The 19793-nt window shown below is 46.8% G+C and overlaps 1 protein-coding gene across 1 annotated transcript in view; it reads right to left on the bottom strand.

The window, feature by feature from the left end:
* LOC147901147 (polyribonucleotide nucleotidyltransferase) overlaps nucleotides 1–14566 on the bottom strand; it is a 276757-nt gene extending 262191 nt beyond the window's left edge. The window contains exon 1 of the mRNA XM_087375929.1: nucleotides 14179–14566. Within this exon, the coding sequence (XP_087232055.1) occupies nucleotides 14179–14208 (30 nt within the window). The 5' untranslated portion in view covers nucleotides 14209–14566. The remainder of the gene's footprint in view (nucleotides 1–14178) is intronic.
* Nucleotides 14567–19793: the final 5227 nt, after the last annotated feature.

Below are 19793 nucleotides of genomic sequence, written 5' to 3'. Positions count from 1 at the left end.
CTAGGGCATGTGCCCAAAAGAAAAGGTAAGGGAGGGGGCTGTTACATGGGCAGCACCTCATAGGGAAAGGACAGCCAAAAGGGGCTGCCACATGGGCAGCACATGAGCTGCCATGTGGGCAGCACAGCAGCCTGGCAGAGGCGCTTCAAGGACTGTCTGTACGGGATTGAACAGGCCCCTAACAGAGGCGCACAGGAGGGTGGACTGAGGTGACGTGGCGCAGCAAAGGCGCACACGTGTGGGCATGACAGGGTGCCAGAAAGGGGCACAGCAGAGGCGGGTGTACCAGCAGCAGGGTCGGCCATCCTGGTTGGGCTGGTTGGGTTGGTTGGAGCCAGCCAACCAAGCCTTATATAGGCAGACAGAAGGGGCTGGGACCCTGCCTTGGAAGGAGGGCTAAAGCCCTTGGAGTGTGGGCCAAAGGCCCTGGAAAAGAGGGGACTAAAAGGGTCTGTCTACAGCATATATTCCTACAGACCAGGTTCGGCCCAAATAGATCCTAAAAGTCGGCCAGACTGGTGGGTTTTTGGGAGGGCCTTGGGCCTATAAAAGGAGGCCACCAATGAGGGAGTGGCAAAACTACTACTGGCAGCGGCCGCTCTGCTGTTGGCGCCTTGGGGGCGTTGTTGGCTATTGGCTTGCTGCTAGGGCAGGCGGGGAAGGCGATGGGAGCAATGAGCTGAGCAGGCTGAGAGAGAGAGAGAGAGAGAGAGAGAGAGAGAGAGAGAGAGCAAAACCAGCCCTATATGCTGTACCTACTGGGATAGGCAAACTCCTCTTTGTCATGTGTCTTCCCTTTAGGCTTCAGTAGCCACATTGGGATGAGCCTCTTGCTCTCCCTCCTTCCACTGCAGTAGGCTCTTCTATCTGAGTGTAGATCTGCCCCTTTGTGTGCTCCTCGAAGGTCCGAAACGGTTGCAGACTGAATGCTCCTGATCACAAGATCTCCCTCTGCTCTTCATCCTCAGTGGTAATCTGCCGGCTGAGAGACTGGATAGATGGAGAAGGCAATTGCGTCTCCTTATATAGGGAATAAACCTCCTCAAATCTGGTCAACCTGCAGTCTGCATGCCAACCCAGATCTCCTGACCTACAAGGGCCTACCAGCCCTTTTGACCCCACTAGCTCTGCATGCTGCTGTCCAATATGGCAGCCCTACTGGCCAACCTGAACAGGCAGACCAGCAGCTGCTCTTGGGGCTATAAAGCCCCCAATCCTGGCCTCTCTTGCTGCACATTTCCCTAGCCTGTTGTCCCATTTTTAGGGCACATGGTGTTGGAGCTATAAAGCCCCACCAGTCCTGACCTACTGCCCCCATAGGAGGATGCGGGGCAGTAGGTCAGGGCTAGTGGGGGTAGGCAGTAGCATATTTTGTAGCGGGCACAGTGGGTTTTAAATCGAGGCAGAAGTGTTAGAAAATACCCAACAGAGGGTACACGCAGCGGAAGACTTATAGTAATGCCCAGGAGCTCACACAGTGTGCAGTGTGGGTGTGGAATCACAAACTTCTTTACTTATGTGCATTCAATAGGTGTGCAGACTCATCAATAGACAATGAACCAAACCAGATAGAGAAACCACCAAAATCTATATTTCCGTAAACAACTATGGACACAATATAAGACAGATCCAGAGTCCCACCAATGATGTGGTCCTCTGATCTTACCACAAGGTCCTTCTCCTATCTGCTGGCTATCTCTAGACCGCGTGCTCCACCTCAAGCATAAGTAGACTTTCCGTCCAAAGATCTCAGCACCTTGCTGCCCTAGTAGACAGCCTAGGCTCAGCCCCAAGTGAGCTCAGTCTGCAGCAACTCTGGCCCTGCTTTGCCTCCTGAATGTAGGCCCAAAGATCAGGCTTCTGCTGCTCCTCTGTCTGCTGACTTGCTGGATGCTGAAATGAGGCAAGAGCCTCTGCATTTATAGGCCCCAAGGCATGGCAAAAAACCGATCAGTCTGTCCCAATCTGGCCGACTGGACAGACCCGGTTGGCTGGCCCAACCGACCTGGTTGGCTCAGCCCAACCAGCCCTTTAAGGGCTCCAAAACCGGGGCCTCTTGCCCCACACTTCTAGGGCCTTTGGCCCTCCATTCAAGGCAGGGGCCCAGCCTATATAAGGCATGCCTACTGCCCACTGACAGCCCCAATTTGCTGCTCCACCAGGCCTGCTGGTACTGCCCTCTGCCAGGCTCTTCCCAGCCACGTGTCCTGCGCCGTACTGCCCCGTACATCCTGCTGTCCTGACCCGCCTGTACCGCGCCATCATCAGGGTCTGTTGTAGGCCCTTCACCTGCCCACTACCCTCGCCATATGGCTTGCCATGCTGATGCCATCTGCAGGTCGCAATCCTATGAGGTGCTGCCCGTGTGGCAGCCCCCTCTCTTTCTTCTCTCTTGGGCACATCCTGCCCTAGGTCTCCCTCCCCCACGCACTCCTCATTTGGGGGCTTATAGATGGGGAGGTGACCTTTCCAACACCCCCTCTCACCGACACATCTCGGCCCAATGCCAACACGTCGATGACGATGCTCCAGTAACTCCCTGGTCATAGTCCTCTGAAACCTTTCGGTGTCGAAATCTTTTCCTGGCTTTTCATCCAGTGGCTCCTGCTCCACCAGGTCCGGTTCCGCTTCCGCACACCATCCTGGTACACAGGTCCATCTTTGGTAGCACCTCTTGGTACCACCTCCTTTAGTCACGTTCCCGCCTCTGAACTCAAGCAATCCATCCGTCGCGATCTTCCAGTCGTCCCCCTCATAATGAGTGAACAACCTGGAGTCTTCCAGACACCCTGCTCTGAGGGTCTATTTCAACCCGTCCTTCCTTTGGCAAGCTCTGCAACCAATAAATATTTCCAGATAACTTGGACCATGAACTCTCGCTGAGTTCTCAAGCAGGTACTCTTCTAGCTTCAGTACTCTTTGTCCATCACCTTCTAGCAATCTGCGTCCGAGATTGGAAGAAGCAATAATACTTCCCCTTTTGCCTTCGAAGAAGGCCAATTCCTTCCAATCTCGTATCACCTGAGACAAATGAAGAGCAGAGTCTCTCCACAGCATGCTATAAAGGCTCAAATGCAAAATATCAAATACATACCAGACTGCTGTACTGCCTGAATGTTCACTCTAAAAGCAAACTCCCATTGAGGCACCCACCAAGCGCTTGTGTAATCCTGTACTGTCCCCTTCTAAACTCCAGCATCCATCTGACCATGAGACCCCAGGGCCCTCCATGGAATCCACCCTCGTGTTAGTGTCGACAGCCACACACCTGGAAGGTACCAAGTGCACCATGCTGTCCTTCACCTTTACAAAGACATCTGACTCCTCGTCGACCCACATCTCTATGTCAGACATCCTCACTGTGATTTCTGGATCAACATATCTGACCTCGGTAACTCTGGGTGATGTCACCAGGAACAACTCTTTGATTACCACATTTGCGTTAGCCTTTCCCTCTGAATCTGAGTCAGCAGACTCCTTTTTGTTTTTCTGATCCGCCTTTTTCTTTCTGCAGTCCTTTGCAAAATGTCCTGGCGTATCACAGTAGAAGGACTTCTTCTTATGCTTCCTCTTCGAAGTCCCCTCGTCGTCAGAGTCGTCTTTCTTGGACTTGCCACCGTTAGGCTTGCCCTTGTGTTTAAGACACTAAGGACTGAGTTGGGAATGAGTAGTAGGGATCATCTAGAAACGGATGGTCAAACGGAAAGAATCAACCAAATTTTAGAGGATATGCTTAGAGCATATGTGTCATTGAGGCAACATACATGGGACAAGTGGTTGACACTCCTAGAATTTGCCTACAATGATAGAAAACATTCCTCTACAGGGTTCAGTCTCCATTTGAGCTCAACTATGGTTATAGACCAGTAAATCCAACTACAGTTGGAGTCCCTCAAAAAGTGCCTTTGCCAGCGGAATCCTTCGCCAGCATCGCCGTGTCATCTTTATCCTCATTGTAGAGCTTCTCCCGAGCTTCCTCCTGTAGCAGTAATGGACCCAACTCCTCGAATGTCAGAGGTTTGGTCCTCTGTCCTGCTGTCACAGTCGTAACAAAGCTCTTGAAACTCTGAGGTAATCTCCTCAGTACCATCAAGGCCAAATGGCATGACTCTGTCTTCTGACCAACTGCTGCCAGCTGATCCCTCACCACCTTGACCTTCGTCAAATGGCTATGTACCGTATCTCCTTCTTCCATATCAAGATTGTAGAGTTGATGCTGAAGAAGCAAAATCCGGGAGGTGTTGTCCGTCTCGTATAGATCCTTTAGGGTTTCCCACGCCTCTACTGACATCTCGGCCAGCTGGATATGCGGAAGAACGAAGTCCGCCGTAGTCCCTATGATTATTGCCAGGGCATGGGCATCTCTGTCTTCCCAAGCTTCAAGCTCCTCTCTGTCTACTGCCATGACTATCTCCCCTTTCCTGTCCACCATGTCCTCCGGCTTCGACTCCACTCCCGTGGTCAGCTTCCACAACTTTCGAGCCACTAAATGACTCCGGATCTTCACTTTCCAGATCGGGTGATTAGTCCCGTCCAATTTCCCAGACTCTCCAAAGTTAGGATAGTGAAAGAGAGAAAACTGGGGGAGGAGGAAGGGAAAGCAGGGGCTGAAGAGGCTGTAGAGGTCGACATCTCTGCTGTTTATACCACACAGCAAAGTCAACCAAACTTAATTTTAGTAGACCAGAATTCTGAACGCACCTGACTGAACCTGAGTCACCCTCCTTCTCGCAAGGGCACAATGCTGTAAAATCTCGCCAAAATCTGCATCTTTAGCATATTGCTCCCTCATGCCTTCCAGGTCCTGATGATAAGCAATAGTCACATTGTTGACCTGGGGTCTTCGGGACAAAGCATCTGCCACTCTGTTCCGAATTCCTAGAGTATGGACAATCTGAAAATGATACATTGACAGCATATTTGCCCATTTCATATGCTTCTCGGAAAGTTTTGTCTGAGTTGGAAAATATCTCAGACTTTGGTGATCTGTTTTAACAGTAAAATCTGCACCCAAAAGATAATGCCTCTATGTATGGATGGCATGGATTACAGCCAATAACTTTTTCTCATAGATTCCCAGATATCTCTCTGCATCCCGCAATCTCCTACTCTCATAGGCCACTACATGACCATTCAGATGCAATGCAGCCCTAACACATTCCCCACAAGCATCACAATCCACATCAAATGGCTGATACAAATCTAGAACTATTAAGATTGGCTCTATGGTCAGCTTCTCTTTGAGTGTGGTAAAGGTTGTCTTTTGAAAAATTCCCCATCTGAAAGCTGCATTTTTCTTAGTAAGATCGTGGAGTGGAGCGGCTATATCCGCAAAATGCCTAATAAATCTTCTGTAGTAATCACAATCCACATCAAATGGCTGATACAAATCTAGAACTATTAAGATTGGCTCTATGGTCAGCTTCTCTTTGAGTGTGGTAAAGGTTGTCTTTTGAAAAATTCCCCATCTGAAAGCTGCATTTTTCTTAGTAAGATCGTGGAGTGAAGCGGCTATATCCGCAAAATGCCTAATAAATCTTCTGTAGTAAGAACACACGCCTAGGAAACTTCGAACTTCATGCATAATTTTCAGCTCTGGCCATTCGTGAATGGCACGAATCTTTGCCAGATCCATCCGTATCCCATCTTTGGATATTATATGTCCCAAGTAATGGATTTCTTCCAGGAAGAATTCACTTTTCTTGCTGTTTGCATAGAGCTAATGATTTCTCAGCTCTTGAAACACTATAGCAAGATGTTCCTTGTGCTCACGTGGAAGTGGATTCCCAAGAGCTTCTGAATCAGGGTCGTCCTTCAGTAAGGTCCCTGCCTTCAGGCTCCCACACCAGTGAGCCTCCTACTTGGGCTCTGATACCATGTTAGAAAATACCCAACAGAGGGTACATGCAACGGAAAACTTATAGTAATGCCCAGGAGCTCACACAGTGTGCAGTGTGGGTGTGGAATCACAAACTTCTTTACTTATTTGCATTCAATAGGTGTGCAGACTCATCAATAGACAATGAACCAAACCAGATAGAGAAACCACCAAAATATATATTTCCGTCCACAACTATGGACACAATACAAAAGAGACAGATCCAAAGTCCCACCAATTATGTGGTCCTCTGACCTTACCACAAGGTCCTTCTCCTATCTGCTGGCTATCTCTAGACTTGAGCCCGCGTGCTCCACCTCGAGCGTAAGTAGACTTTCCGTCCAAAGATCTCAGCACCTTGCTGCCCTAGTAGACAGCCTAGGCTCAGCCCCAAGTGAGCTCAGTCTGCAGCAACTCTGGCCCTGCTTTGCCTCCTGGATGTAGGCCCAAAAATCAGGCTTCTGCTGCTCCTGCTGCTCCTCTGTCTATTGACTTGCTGGATGCTGAAATGAGCCAAGAGCCTCTGCATTTATAGGCCCCAAGGCATGGCAAAAATACCGACCAGTCTGTCCCAATCTGGCCGACTGAACAGACCAGGTTGGCTGGCCCAACCAACCTGGTTGGCTCAGCCCAACCAGCCCTTTAAGGGCTCCAAAACCAGGGCCTCTTTGTTAGAAATGACCCAACAGAGGATACATGCAGCGGAAGACTTATAGTAATGCCCAGGAGCTCACACAGTGTGCGGTGTGGGTGTGGAATCACAAACTTCTTTGCTTATGTGCATTCAATAGATGTGCAGACTCATCAATAGACAATGAACCGGCCACATAGAGAAACCACCAAAATATATATATTTCCGTCCAAAACTATGGACACAATACAAAAGAGACAGATCCAGAGTCCCACCAATGATGTGGTCCTCTGATCTTACCATAAGGTCCTTCTCCTATCTGCTGGCTATCTCTAGATTCGAGTCCGCAACAGCTCTAGATGTGCTGCCCACATGACAGCCAAGATATTGTCCATGTGGCAGCCCCATCTTATCACTCAATCCCTTCTGGCTCTTGTCCACATGACATCCAATCAGATGCCCATGTGACAGACACTCAAACCCTAGGTTCACCCCCCCCATGCTCTCCTCATATGGGGGCTTGCAGATGGGGAGGAGACCTTTCCAACACCCCCTCTCACCGACACATCTCGGCCCAATGCCAACACGTCGATGACGATGCTCCAGTAACTCCCTGGTCGTAGTCCTCTGGAACTTTTCGGTGTCGAAATCTTTTCTTGGCTTTTCATCCGGTGGTTCCTGCTCCACCAAGTCTAGTTCCGCTTCCGCACACCATCCTAGTACACAGGTCCATCTTTGGTAGCACCTCCTGGCACCACCTCCTTCAGTCACGTTCCTGCCTTCGAACTCGAACAATCCAGCCGTCACCATCTTCCAATCGTCCCCCTCATAATGAGTGAACAACCTGGAGTCTTCCAGGCACCATGCTCTGAGGGTCTGTTTCAACCCGTCCTTCCTATGGCAAGGTCTGCAACCAATGAATATTTCTAGATAACCTGGACCATGAACTCTCGTTGAGTTCTCAAGCAGTACTCTTCTCGCTTCAGTACTCTTTGTCCATCACCTTCTAGCAATCTGCGTCCGAGATTTGAAGAAGCACCAATACTTCCCCTTCTGCCTTCGAAGAAGGCCAATTCCTTCCAATCTCTTATCACCTGAGACAAATGAAGAGCAGAGTCTCTCCACAGCATGCTATAAAGGCTCAAATGCAGAATATCAAATACATACCAGACTGTTGTACTGCCTGAATGTTCGCTCTGAAAGCAAACCCTCATTGAGGCACCCACCAAGCGCTTGTGTAATCCTGTACTGTCCCCTTCTGAACTCCAGCATCCATCTGACCATGAGACCCCAGGGCCTTCCATGGAATCCACCCTCGTGTCAATGTCAATAGCCACACACCTGGAAGGTACCAAGTGCTCCATGATGTCCTTCACCTTCACAAAGGCATCTGACTCCTCGTCGACCCACATCTCTATGTCAGACATCCTCACTGTGATTTTTGGATCAACATATCTGACCTCGGTAACACTCGGTGATGTCACCAGGAACAACTCCTTGATTACCACATTTGCTTTGGCCTCTCCCTCTGAATCTGAGTCAGACTCCTTTTTGTTTTTCAGATCCGCCTTTTTCTTTCTGCACTCCTTTGCAAAATGTCTTGGCGTATCACAATAGAAACACTTCTTCTTATGCTTTCTCTTCGAAGTCCCCTCGTCGTCAGAGTCGTCTTTCTTCGACTTGCCACTGTTAGGCTTGCCCTTTCCTTTGCCAGCGAAATCCTTTGCCAACATCGCCTTGTCGTCTTTGTCCTCGTTGTAGAGCTTCTCCCGAGCTTCCTCCTGTAGCAGTAACGGACCCAACTCCTCAAACGTCAGAGGTTTGGTCCTCTGTCCTGCTGTCACAGCCATAACAAAGCTCTTGAAACTCCGAGGCAGTCTCCTCAGTACCATCAAGGCCAAATGGCATGAGTCTGTCTTCTGACCAATTGCTGCCAGCTGATCCCTCACCACCTTGACCTTCGTTAAATGGCTATGTACCGTATCTCCTTCTTCCATATCAAGATTGTAGAGTTGATGCTGAAGAAGCAAAATCCGGGAGGTGGGGTCCGTCTCGTACAGATCTTTCAGGGTGGCCCACGCCTCTACTGACGTCTCGGCCAGCTAGATATGCGGAAGCACGGAGTCCGCCGTAGTCCCTATGATTATTGCCAGGGCATGGGCATCTCTGTCTTCCCAAGCTTCAAGCTCCTCTCTGTCTACTGCCATCAGTATCTCCCCTTTCCTATCCACCATGTCCTTCGGCTTCAACTCCACTCCCGTGGTCAACTTTCACAACTTCCGAGCCACTAAATGACTCCGGATCTTCACTTTCTAGATCGGGTAATTAGTCCTGTCAATGACTCTGGATCTTCACTTTCCAAATCGGGTAATTAGTCCTGTCCAGGTTCCCAGACTCTCCAAAGTTAGGGATAGTGAAAGAGAGAAAACTGGGGGAGGAGGAAGGGAAAGCAGGGGCTGAAGAGGCTGTAGAGGTCGACGTCTCTGCTGTTTATACCACATAGCAAAGTCAACCAAACTCAATTTCAGTAAACCAGAACTCTGAACGCACCTGACTAAACCTGAGTCACCCTCCTTCTCGCAAAGGCACAATCCTCCAGTCGTGGAAGTCGATTCCCTAGAGCTTCTGAATCAGGGTCGTCCTTCAGCAAGGTCCCTGCCTTCAGGCTCCCACACCTGTGAGCCTCCTACTTGGGCTCTGATACCATGTTAGAAATGACCCAACAGAGGGTACATGCAACGGAAGACTTATAGTAATGCCCAGGGGCTCACACAGTGTGCGGTGTGGGTGTGGAATCACAAACTTCTTTACTTATGTGCATTCAATAGATGTGCAGACTCATCAATAGACAATGAACCGGCCAGATAGAGAAACCACCAAAATATATATATTTCCGTCCAAAACTATGGACACAATACAAAAGAGACAGATCCAGAGTCCCACCAATGATGTGGTCCTCTAATCTTACTACAAGGTCCTTCTCCTATCTGCTGGCTATCTCTAGACTCGAGTCCGCAACAGCTCTAGATGTGCTGCCCCCATGACAGCCAAGATGCTGTCCATGTGGCAGCCCCATCTTATCACTCAATCCCTTCTGGCTCTTGTCCACATGACATCCAATCATATGCCCATGTGACACACTCAAACCCTAGGTTCACCCCTCCCATGCTCTCCTCATATGGGGGCTTACAGATGGGGAGGTGACCTTTCCAACACTCTTGCCCCACACTTCTAGGGCCTTTGGCCCTCCATTCAAGGCAGGGGCCCAGCCTATATAAGGCATGCCTACTGCCCACTGACAGCCCCAATTTGCTGCTCCACCAGGCCTGCTGGTACTGCCCTCTGCCAGGCTCTTCCCAGCCACGTGTCCATCGCCGTACTGCCCCGTACATCCTGCTTTCCTGACCCGCCTGTACCGCGCCATCATCAGGGTCTGTTGCAGGCCGTTCACCTGCCCACTACCCTCGCCATATGGCTTGCCATGCTGACGCCATCTGCAGGTCGCAATCCTGTGAGGTGCTGCCCATGTGGCAGCCCCCTCTCTTTCTTCTCTCTTGGGCACATCCTGCCCTAGGTCTCCCTCCCCCACGCACTCCTCATTTGGGGGCTTACAGATGGGGAGGTGACCTTTCCAACAAGAAGGCCAGCACTTGGGGTTGTACACAACAGCATTTTTCTGGGGGCAAAAGGATAGCTCAAGGCGCCCTGACAGGGGCATTGAGAAGTTAGATTGCCCTTGTCTGCACCAGACACCAGATTGGCCCTAAACTTAGCACCCTTTCGGCATTTCTTCATTTTTTATTCAAAAAGCATAAAAAATACAATAAAACCACTCTTGTGCATCCGACCAAAAGCAGCCAACTGAATAATGTGTCCATTGGCACTTCCGTCCTGCTATGCAAATGGTTCCAGTTACAGAAAGGCATCCTAGTCCAATATAGTATTCCATAGCGAGCCTTCTTCCGTATTTGGCCGATGAGTTCTAACCTAGGTGCTCCAAAGGAGTCCTGGTAGAGGACAGTGGCCAGCAAAACAGCCAACCCTGGCTGTTCCTGGATTACAAAAAGGTCAGCTGAAGCAAGGCAAGAGACTTTGAGGTTCTAAGACAACTATAGAGCTGCTGGGAGGCAAATAACTGATCAAAGGGCTCTGGAAACCCTGGCAATAAACAAGTAGGTGAATTGATCTGGAGCAGTTCCGAAGCAGTCTAGGAGTCAGAATCAGCAGCAACAGCCCTAACGAAGGGTGAAAAACAGCAAAAACGATTTCCTTTTGGCACCCCTCAGGTCCGTGGCAGTCCAATCCTGAAAGGTGATTTGAATCTAGTAGCAGTCTGGCACCCTGAATGCTTGCAACCAAGATTTCGTCCAGTTTTGAGGCCCAGAGCAGCTCAAACAGGTGCGAATTTTTGAAAACGACCTGTCTGGTGACTCTGGAGTGGATCTGGAACAATGAAATCAGGTTTGGCAGCCCTAGAAAGCCTCTGGCAGGTGCGACTCAGCAAATCCTTCCACTTGGAACAAATCGACTTGTTCGGAAGCTCCAAATTGCCTGGAATAGTGCAATTTTGATAGGCATCTGGCCTGGAAGGCTTTTGGAAGAAGTACGAATCAGATTTGGGGCTCTCGGAAGGCATGAATAGAAGGCATGCAGCAAAAACAAACTGCTCTGCAGGCTCCTAGCACAAAAACGAGTTCTTTTTTGAGCTTCTAGCAGCCTTGGCAGCCAACCAACAGGCCTCAGAAAATCAGCAAGGCGATGTGATAGAATTGCCCTGGAGCACTTTCCCAGTCTGTGGTGTGGTCCAGAAACAAGCCTCGAAGCAAATTTCAACTATTTGCCTTGTCCCACAAGCCAGCTTGCCAAATGTGGCTCCAAGAGGTATTTTTAGCTAAAGGGATTTTTACCCCTCTCTAACCTTCGATTCCTTGCCTTGGCCCATGGAATTAATTACACTAAGTGTCCTTTGAACTGTTTTAATCAATTGGAGGCTGGGTCAATCATTGTAAATTCCTAAAGCTTAGAAATTCACGTCCCCATGACATCCATGATCCCTAGGTTCTATTCTCTCATCAATCACTGCAAGCTGCTTCGTAATCTCTCGATTCTTGTTGAGATGAGAGGAGAGTGCATCTCCCTCATTGCAAGACCCGGCTTGCGTTGCCCACTTGAAATGTGTCTACGTAAATTTTCTAAGCTTCGGCTGAAAGTCTTTGCACTCATTACGTGGCTGAAGAGAGTGAACGTGACATTGCTTAGCCATCTTTTGTCATCCGATCCTCAAAATTCTTAGCATCATTGGGGAGCTTTTCTTGCATGCCCTCAACTTCTCTAACATGATCCATTTGCAATCAAGATCATTTTCATGGTGTATTGTCAATGCTGGATAGTTCACTAGTGCCAGTGAGCTTTTCTTTGGCTATACCTACAAAGAAAAGCCTCCCCCCACGTTATTGTTGTTGACCCTAGCATCTCCGATGACCACATTATTCTTCAGCAACCAATGGCTCTCTTTTTTGGCAAACAGTTGAGATTGCAGGTTGATAGGAGTAGTGCCGGGTTTGTAGACTCGTTGGAGGGCAATTCGCTAGAGATTGCCCAAAGAAGACGACTTTAGGTGGTGTCTCCCATCGATAGGATGCACTAATTGCACCCTTGGCCCTTGTTGCCCCTTGACAGAGATGGGTTGTGGTTAGGGATATCAGACTTTTAGATTTGAGTTCTGGCACATCAGGATTCCCTTCTCCGGATTTTGGTCCCTTTCTACTTCAGCACAATCCTCTCGCTCGTGGGCCTAGGGTGGCTTATTTGGAAATTAGAATCCATTGTCCCACCTATAAGCCTCCACATGAGGAGCACGGGGACACCAAGATAGGAATGGGGGATTGAGAGTCTGCAGTGTGTGCATCAACTTTGGATGCCACATCGGCAGATCTAGGTGGAAGGAATCGTCCACATGGCTGCCGACTGTGGGAGATGGGCAGCAAGGACAGCTGTTAGGTAACTGCCATGATGTCAGCCCCAACTTGGAGCAGAAGAAAGTATGCATGGACTGGTAAGCAGGGCTGTCAGGACCATGGCAGACTGCAGGCCTGTGCAGCAAACAGAGCCAGTTTGGAGGTGTTCAAGCAGCTTGGAATGGGGTGGTATAGAGGCGTCTCAAGCAAGACTGGCATGCGGCAACAAGGTGCCTGGTCTGGGCTATTTATAGCTGCAAGTACAAGTGGGTCCAATCTGCAGACTGGTCAGTTGGTTTTCCAGCACCTCCAGCCCTCTATATAAAGCCACCAGCCTTGGGGTCATTGTATCCAGTCAATATAGGTGTTGTGCCTCACAATAGGCTGTCCAGAAGTGCAGTGAGGAGGTCAAACATCCATTGTTGGTGGGCTAAAGAATGCACAGCAGTCTGCAGCAGCAAGAAAGGTCACTCAGTAGGCAGTCCAGCCGCAGATCATTTGAGGGATGAAGAGCAGGACATTGCAGGATCACAAGTTCGGACTGGAAGCAGCCCTTACCACTTGGAGCAGTTCTTGGTGCATACCTACAGCTAGTAGGATAGCACATGTCTGCGGGAGGGTGTTGTCCAAGGAACACGCAACACAAAGGTCACTGAAGCTCACTGAAGGGCATGCAACCAAAAGAGTGCAAGGACAGAAGTAGGAGCAGAGTTTGTGTTCACCATAGAGCATCCAAGGCGGCGGACTGCTGCATGTTTGGCATCTTTGCTGAAGATTTCTGTATATGTGTTTGACTCAGATTTGTGCTATATACATTCTGATGCATTTTGTGAACCCCTCTACCACTGTATCTCTCTTGGGTTTGGTGTTTGTGAATTCTATCTTGTGGTCACATAAAGTTGAAGTTTTGACTTACAGCATTGCCTTCTCTTCTCTAAGACTCTTCCGTTGCACATAACATAGCCTTCGAGGTCCCGTACTTGACCAACAACTTCCCCTCAAATGCAAACCGGTGGTTTCTAAACTCAGACAATACATTGATAATAGGTAGTGTTGGAAGTGAGTTCCCTCCCCCTACAAAATTTTCTCCCAAAGGAACTATGGCACGGACCTTAAAGACACCACTTTCCAGAGGAGGTGCACTACTGTGCCTATCTTTTTAAGGTGACGAAGAGGTGGCAACATCTTCAGACTGCTTCTTCAGAGAAGAATGCTTGCTTGCTGAACATACAGAAATGGAATGAAGTCAGTCAAACAATATCTTTGTAGAGCGCAAAGCGTGTCACATTTGCGCATTCAAAGTCACACTTAATACTCAAGAATCAGGTGAAAGAAAATTATCACAGCCGAGTTGCCAGAAAATGAATTCAATCAAAGTTATGCTCCCACTAAAGACAGAAACAAAGTCCAGGGATTTGGACTTCACTCCAAGTGTTGCACTCAATTAATAGAATCTTCAAAATCAGGAATAAGTAATTTGAAATTGCGCTGATAGACTGACTGTTTCACACAAGCATCCATATATTATAATCTCTTTAAATATATAAACATATATAAACTGTAAAAGCAGCCAGCATAAGTTGTGCAGTAGGCACTCAGTCGTCGGTTTTTAAAAGAATAGCCTGCAGATTCGAATAGTGATTAAGGTACAGTGTGGAACAGAGTACGGTACATGAAGTATAGCATTTCAAATGAAAAGAAATGTGGAATACCTTCTTCGTAAGCATATTTGGCCGCTGCATGGAATGCTTTCTTCAAAGATGTTTTTGCACTCTTTGCTATTGGAGATTGCTCGAGGAGACTTCCCTGCTTGAGACACTTGGAGGAGGTGGCAAAATTGTCAGAGACTGTATGGCGAACGTCAGCAGTGGGGGCAGTGGTGGTGATAATGGAGAGGTTCGTGAGGGAGAAAGGAGGTGGTAATGGAGGCAAGCGACGTGGTAGCGATGGAGGAATGGGTGGCGTTAGGATATCTACAGATGATGCTAAATGGAGCGAAACAAGAAGAAGAAGCAGAAGCCGAAGCAGCAGCAGCAGCAGCAGCAGAAACAGCTGCAGCTGGAGCAACGGCAACTAGAAGGAAGCGAGGGTGTGTTTCTATGAGTTCCTGGCCGCCTCCCAGGCTGATGATATTCAGTGGCGGCACCAGTTCTGCATGGCCAAACTAGTCTTCTGAGGCGCTGCGCCCGGCACTCGAGGCCCCCTCCGTATGACTCCATGACCCCCTCCTTAGCAGCTAAGAGGTGAAGCTTGTAGTAGCGGCCCTCTACAGACTTGCCCATGGCCGTGCCCGGAAATTCGGCTTGCCTAGCTAGCATCCTAGCTACTATCGACAGCGAAGCCTTTGATGCCACCTGTCGTACACACATTGCACTTGGCCACCTCTTCGATTTCCCATCCACCCCGTTGCCCTCAACCCCATCATCAACTGCTTCTCCGAGCAAGGCGTGCCCAACTGTTTTGCGATGCATAGCTATCTAGATGCACTCGTTTTTCCCGTTGATGTGACCTCCTCCTACCACCATCGCAAATGGCTCCCCTTGCATGGTGATGCAATGTGTTGTTGATGCCACTGGTCACTTCCTTGACATCTGAATTGGGTGGGCTGGGTCCCTCCTTCCCATCAATATCCTTGTAGGGACTCGTCTCTTCTCTCATGTCCAAGAGTCCCATGAGCAGAACCATGGGCCCACCGTTAATCTCTTGAATGTTATCCCTATCCCAGAATACATCGTTGGTGACTCTGCCTATCCCCTTCTCCCTTGGTTACTCACACCCTATGTGGTCTCCTCATCTTCACCAGCTCATCTCCTCTTCAACGGTGTGTGCATGCTAGCATCAATCGTGCCTTTGGCATGCTAAAGGCACACTAGTAGTTGTTGTCCACGGCACGGGGCTATTGTGAGTGGATGATGTGCCCTTCATCGTCGCGACTGCTTGGATATTTCACAACTTTCTTATCAATAGTGACGAGCCCATGCTAGCTATGCAGGAGTTACCTACACAAGATGCATGCCACATTGCACATAGGGACAAGTATGTAGAGACCATAAGGGATGCATTGGCTAACCATCTGAGCACTATGGCTCAACTTCGGATGCAGTTGCCGTGAGCCTTGTTGGCTGACCATCTGAGCACTGTGGCTCAACTTCGGATGCAGTTGCCGTGAGCCTTGTTCACACCTGGAAAAGCTTCCTCCATAAGTACTAGTTTTGGCAAGTACTAAATACCAAATTTGGCTTAAATAGATTGCAAATTGGCTCTCCTTCCTCTTCTTCCTAGAACATAGACGATCTCTTATCCTGAATTCATCTTGTACATCCCATGCACTCCCTTAACCATGAAGCTATAGCTAGATAGCGCATGATTCTCGTAGCTCAACTGCTTTGCACCCTTCTCGCTTGATCATAGCTATACTTTTGTTATGCTAGAGGAGGATTGGAGACCGGATGAAGTTGTCCATGTCTTCAGAAGCTGAGTGTTGGGTGATCCATTTGTCGCTATTGCTTAGTAGTGTGGGTGTTGCCACATGCGAAATTTTTGCTTGGTAGGCATGTCATAACTTTGGCTGCTGCCTCTGCTTGCGCTGAAGCTTTTTCCTTGGATCTCTTTTTTTCTTAACCCTCTACCTACAAAGAGATTCCTCAGAGTTCCCCCATCGATCAAATATCTATTGCAATTCTTGCAAAAGTAATGGGGCTGCGTTAGGCTATAACTATTATAGTAGTGAAATTTCGTATTCCTAAAATCACAACATGGCAATCTCAAAGTTGATTCGGATGGGTTTCAAATGATGATCCGGCACAAGATGAGCACATACAAGCATCTCGGTATGAGAGGGCTTCAATCCGTGCCCTTGCAAGCCCAACAGATGGGGTGAGTGGCATGGCTCTAGGCTACCGAGATTGATACCCAAATGCTATGAAATATTGCACTTTAGTTGAGGTTATTAGCCAAGCTGCTCTAAGATGCCGGTGTCATGAATGCATACAGGCTTTGGTAGGCCTTGTGACTAGGGAAGCAACTCCGTCAGCTATTGGACAGTGATCGTGTGTGGGGGGGTGGTGAAGTTGTCTGCCTTGATCCATCTAGTCGTTTGGTTAAATTTGCTTTCCAAGTTCTACTCTGTGAGTTGGACAAAGCCATTTGTTGTTCCTCTGGTTATCTTGCTAGCAATGCTCTTAGTCTACTAGCGCCCTAGATGAGTCTCCTTTCTTTAGTGTAAGGCTACTTTGGGCATTTGCTAGCTTTTCCTACCCAAGTGCTGGTCACATTCATCCCTCGCTTTCATTTTCACCCGTCCATTTTGAGGCTCCCATCCAATATAGAGCTTTTGCTCTCTCTCTCTCTCTCTCTCTCTCTCTCTCTCTCTCTCTCTCTCTCTCATGCATGCACCCATGCACACAAGTGACTTTAAATTTAAATATTTGTTGCCCTTTAACTTGTTATAATCTCCTTTTTGTCCTATCTTTATCATTGAGACTAATGAGCTAGAGAAACATCTAAGCCTAGCTAAGGCAAACACTAATTATTTTTTCTTCCTTAACGAGGTACATCAACTTTTTGTTTTATTTGAATTTTATTTTGAATTTGAAAGATTGAATGTAAATATAAGCTTTAGTGGGTGTCCTTTGTTTCTTTAATATTTCTCTATTTTCTTCTCTATTATTTGAACCATTTTCCTTGTGCCCTAGTATCTCTACTTTTATTATATGAACCATTTGCCTTATGTGCAAGGAACATAAGACATGGTTGCAATTCAACCAAAGTTTGTAAAAGTCAAAGTCATTTAGGGATGTGTAGTAGTGGGTTTGGATTAGACCACATGGTTTCAATTCAATAGAATGTTTTGTCTTTAATGCACATTGATGAAGGGTCTTGGAGGAAGGGAGTTTGTTTGGCTCGAGCACATGGTGTGAAACTGACATTTTATTTTACATATATGAACATTCGTGGATCACTCATAGGCATCACATTCTTTATTCCATCCTAATTAATAGCAAGATTTATTTCCTCAAAGTCACCAATAATCAAGAGACCCTACCTTGTAATGGAACATGAAATTAGGAATTTACTTGTTTTTAAAGATTTTTCCTTAGATGCCCTACCTTGTATTGGAACACTGATCATGAATTTACTTATTTTTAAAAAATATATTAGAATTTCCCACCTTATTTAAAATCCATATAGATGGTGTTATTTTTTTCAATTTCCTTCATTCAACTCTTAAAATGAATAAAAGAATATCTCTAAGCTATTTAAGATATATTACTTTTGTATTTTTGTTGAAGACAGTTACAAATTTGCTTATAGTCAATACTCAGTAGTATCATTGCTTACTTGTTATGTGCCCCTTTGTAATGTCATAGGGAGCATTACAAAGCATTTATGCTTCATGTTTGTGATGTCACTGTAATCAACTTTACTCATTTTCTCTTTTGATAAAGAGGAATCACAACCTCCTTGCCTTAAAAATTAGCACATAAAACAATTAAAGTCTCACAAATTCGATTGCCATAGATATTTGAATCTAAATAATATACAAAAGTAAAAGTTGACAAGGTGACAAACAAGAGAGCATATAAAGGAGGTTAAAAATGTTGCTTCACACTTGGTCTACAAAAGAAAAATATTGGATGTTATTGTACTACTATTGGCCTTTTTTCTCTTCACCTCATCCTGAACGTAGAAGTTTCCACCTGCAGCCTCGCTTTTGCTTGGCTGTTGGTATAGCCATTTACAACCATGTGGTATAGCTATTTAGAGGCATGTCTAAATTCTATGATTCACGCTGCTGAAGCAAGTCTAGACCATGACTTTGGATGCTGTGTTTCCTATTTGTTTCTTTGGCTCTTGTAGCTCCCCTGTTGGTGGATTCGATATCAACTATATGGTAAGTCTTGCATTGGTAAACCTTACTTTGGCTGGGATGGATCTGCTTAACAAAGTTATTGGTTTTGATTGTTTGTATGAGAAATATATACGTATTTGCACACAAAAGAGCATATAATTACGTTGTCAAGAAATTAGATGCTATTGAAGTGATAGCTAACGGCCTATTTGATTCTTGTCTTGGTACGATTTCACCCACACAACACCAACCTTGTATTAGAATGACATCTAACACCTACATCCAAGTGATGAGTAGTTCCTACATGCTAAGTATTTCCACACAGTACAAGAGATGGCATCTTTAATTCCAAGCACCTTGTTTACCCACCAAGCAATGTGCGTGCATTTGGGCACCTAACGTCGAGGTCATTGGTCCATGGAGGGATGAGGTGCAAAGACTATCAACAAAGGGGTAAATTTGTAATCCGTCTTACAAAAGTTAGTGGGAGAGGCTACAACTAGAGGTAGGATTGGTCTTCTGGAAAGGAAGTAGGGACGTAGGTCCCATCGATCCATTGTTGAGCAAGCCCTAATATGCATCTACAAGAGCACTCTTTTTACAACTAGGAGCTAGGGTTGGTCTTGTGACAAAGGAAGTAGGGTCATGGATCCCATCGAACTAAGTGGAGCCATTGATGAGAGAAAGTCCTACATATGCATGTAGAGGCCATGCTCATTTTGAGAACTCCTTTTTACCAAAGTTTGGCAAATTTTTTGATTGCCATACTTTTGATCCAAATAAATTTTGAAGTTGTTGTAAAAATAAAAGGGTACGGCCTTTCATGCTTTATACACTAGTCACCTCATATGCAAGTTCTAAACTTCTCCCTTCATATTTTTATTCAGCTTCATGATCAAAACTGCCTCTTGATTGACCGCCGCAATCTCTTCAGTAACTATAGATCGGCACTATCATACCTTCGGACCAACACCTAAAAGGAACAAGAAGATAAAATCCTTTGTTGCATTTAAAAATCCCAACTAGTTCATAATAGCATCAGTTCCATCACATCTATCATTGATTTCATACTCATATATCTGACACCACCTTAGTACTTTTGCTAGTGTGAGAAATATGGTGACTCATGTCACAAAGTGGTCTATTATTTTGGCTACAAGACATAATGTGCTTTTCACTTCACATGCCATCCTTATAAGCCATCTTGCTGACTGTTTCTAGCATAGTTCTTGCTCATATTAGCATTGTAAAGCCTCTTTCCTATTTCCAACAGTTGCCATTATCTTATTACAAGTTTTGATTTTCTACATGTAGTTGTCTCATCATGTCTTGGATCAAACATTCACTGAGAACCCCTATCATATCCATGTAGGTTGGACTCTATTTTACAAAATACATTGTTTTAAGAGGGAGTATTATAGATTGGGTAGGTTGAGCATAAGCCTCATGTAGCAGATCAATTTCTTAGCTTTTAGC

This window comes from Dipteris shenzhenensis, chromosome 6 (genome assembly GCF_047967505.1).
Source record: "Dipteris shenzhenensis isolate YYH24624 ecotype China chromosome 6, Dip_SZ_1.0, whole genome shotgun sequence".
Lineage (NCBI taxonomy): Eukaryota > Viridiplantae > Streptophyta > Polypodiopsida > Gleicheniales > Dipteridaceae > Dipteris > Dipteris shenzhenensis.
The sequence above is the reverse complement of the archived record's forward strand: the minus strand, read 5'-3'. Positions and strand labels throughout refer to the sequence as shown.